Source organism: Austrofundulus limnaeus, unplaced genomic scaffold (assembly GCF_001266775.1).
Source record: "Austrofundulus limnaeus strain Quisiro unplaced genomic scaffold, Austrofundulus_limnaeus-1.0 Scaffold664, whole genome shotgun sequence".
Classification (NCBI taxonomy): Eukaryota; Metazoa; Chordata; class Actinopteri; order Cyprinodontiformes; family Rivulidae; genus Austrofundulus; species Austrofundulus limnaeus.
The window spans coordinates 140,449-141,955 of NW_013953066.1; the positions used below are offsets into that span (position 1 = coordinate 140,449).

The 1,507-nt window shown below is 46.0% G+C and overlaps 1 protein-coding gene across 1 annotated transcript in view; it reads right to left on the bottom strand.

Annotated features, from left to right (window-relative positions):
• Window positions 1-963, bottom strand: part of spra (sepiapterin reductase a) — a 2,446-nt gene extending 1,483 nt beyond the window's left edge. The window contains exon 1 of the mRNA XM_014027601.1: window positions 297-963. Coding sequence (XP_013883055.1) covers window positions 297-612 — 316 coding nt within the window. The 5' untranslated portion in view covers window positions 613-963. The remainder of the gene's footprint in view (window positions 1-296) is intronic.
• Window positions 964-1,507: the final 544 nt, after the last annotated feature.

A 1,507-nucleotide genomic window follows, 5' to 3' on the forward strand; every position in this document is an offset into this window, starting at 1 on the left:
GGGGGGGGGGTCTCTAAAGACATGATGTCCCCAGTTTTATCAAACTTAATGTTTTATCTGAACAAGAGAGAAACAAACATTGTTTTAAGAGTTAAATATTTCAAAATAAAACTCCACGTCCTTCAGAATAAAGGTCCAGAATAAATGCAGAATATTAAAAACGAACTTGTTTAAACGMTTTGTCTTTTTTCAGACTAAATAAATCAGATTTTCTGTTTCTTTCATCAGTTAAACTGTGTTTGAATCTAAAACGGATTATTTCCTGTCTGACATTAAATCCTGCGGTTCGGACTCACCAGCGTTGTTGACCAGAACCAGGTGGTCCATGTCTTCGGTGAAGACCTGTTCGGACCTCCTCAGGAGGTCCTCCAGGTCCTCCGTCCGTCCAACGTCCGCCGTCACCACCTCCACCTTCAGGCCGGCCCTGCCCGCCTCGGACTCGGTCAGCTCCTCCCGCAGAGCCCGCAGCTCCTTACCGGAGCGGGCCGCCAGAACCAGCGCCGAACCGGGCCTCACCGCCCGGGACACGTCCTGGGCCACGGCCCGGCCGAAGCCTCTGGAGGCCCCGGTGATGATGACCAGGGCCCGGCCCAGGTCTGCTGCAGGCGGCATGCTGCAGGCCGGAGGTTCGGCTGCGTCTGACCCGAGGAAAGGTGCTGAGGAGCGGCTTCTCTTCTGCGGAGGACTCGGCGGTGCTGCTGGAGCTGCTGGAGCCTGTGGTCCTCCTGACGCCACCTCTCGGTTTTATGTGGAGCCGTCAGGAGGAGGTGGGTCAGAGCGGAACATTTCAGATAAACTGATACAAACATGACCTCTAAAACACGTCAGCTCTGAGCTTCAGGCAGTTTCCAGTCTCCTGATAGTTTCATGTTGCAACAAACCCCATGATCAACCATCAAAGCCATGATGGAGACATGTTTGTCCTTCAGCCAAACATCTAGAGTGTTGAAGCACACAGGAGCCTGTGTTCACCTCAGACACCGACTCACTTCACTTCCTGCTTCTTCTTGAGTTCACTTCTAATYAAARACACTGAATCTGAACAAAGGTTCAGCTTAATACTGACTTCATCCAGGATTAATAATCCAGAATTAATACTGACTTAATCCAGGATTAATACTGACTTCATCCAGAATTAATACTGACTTAATCCAGGATTAATACTGACTTCATCCAGAATTAATACTGACTTCATCCAGAATTAATACTGACTTCATCCAGGATTAATACTGACTTCATCCAGGATTAATACTGACTTCATCCAGAATTAATACAGACTTCATCCAGAAATAATACAGACTTCATCCAGAATTAATACTGACTTCATCCAGAATTAATACTGACTTCATCCAGATTTAATACTGACTTAATCCAGGATTAATACTGACTTAATCCAGAATTAATACGACTTCATCCAGATTTAATACTGACTTCATCCAGAATTAATACTGACTTCATCCAGAATTAATACTGACTTCATCCAGAATTAATACTGACTTCATCCAGA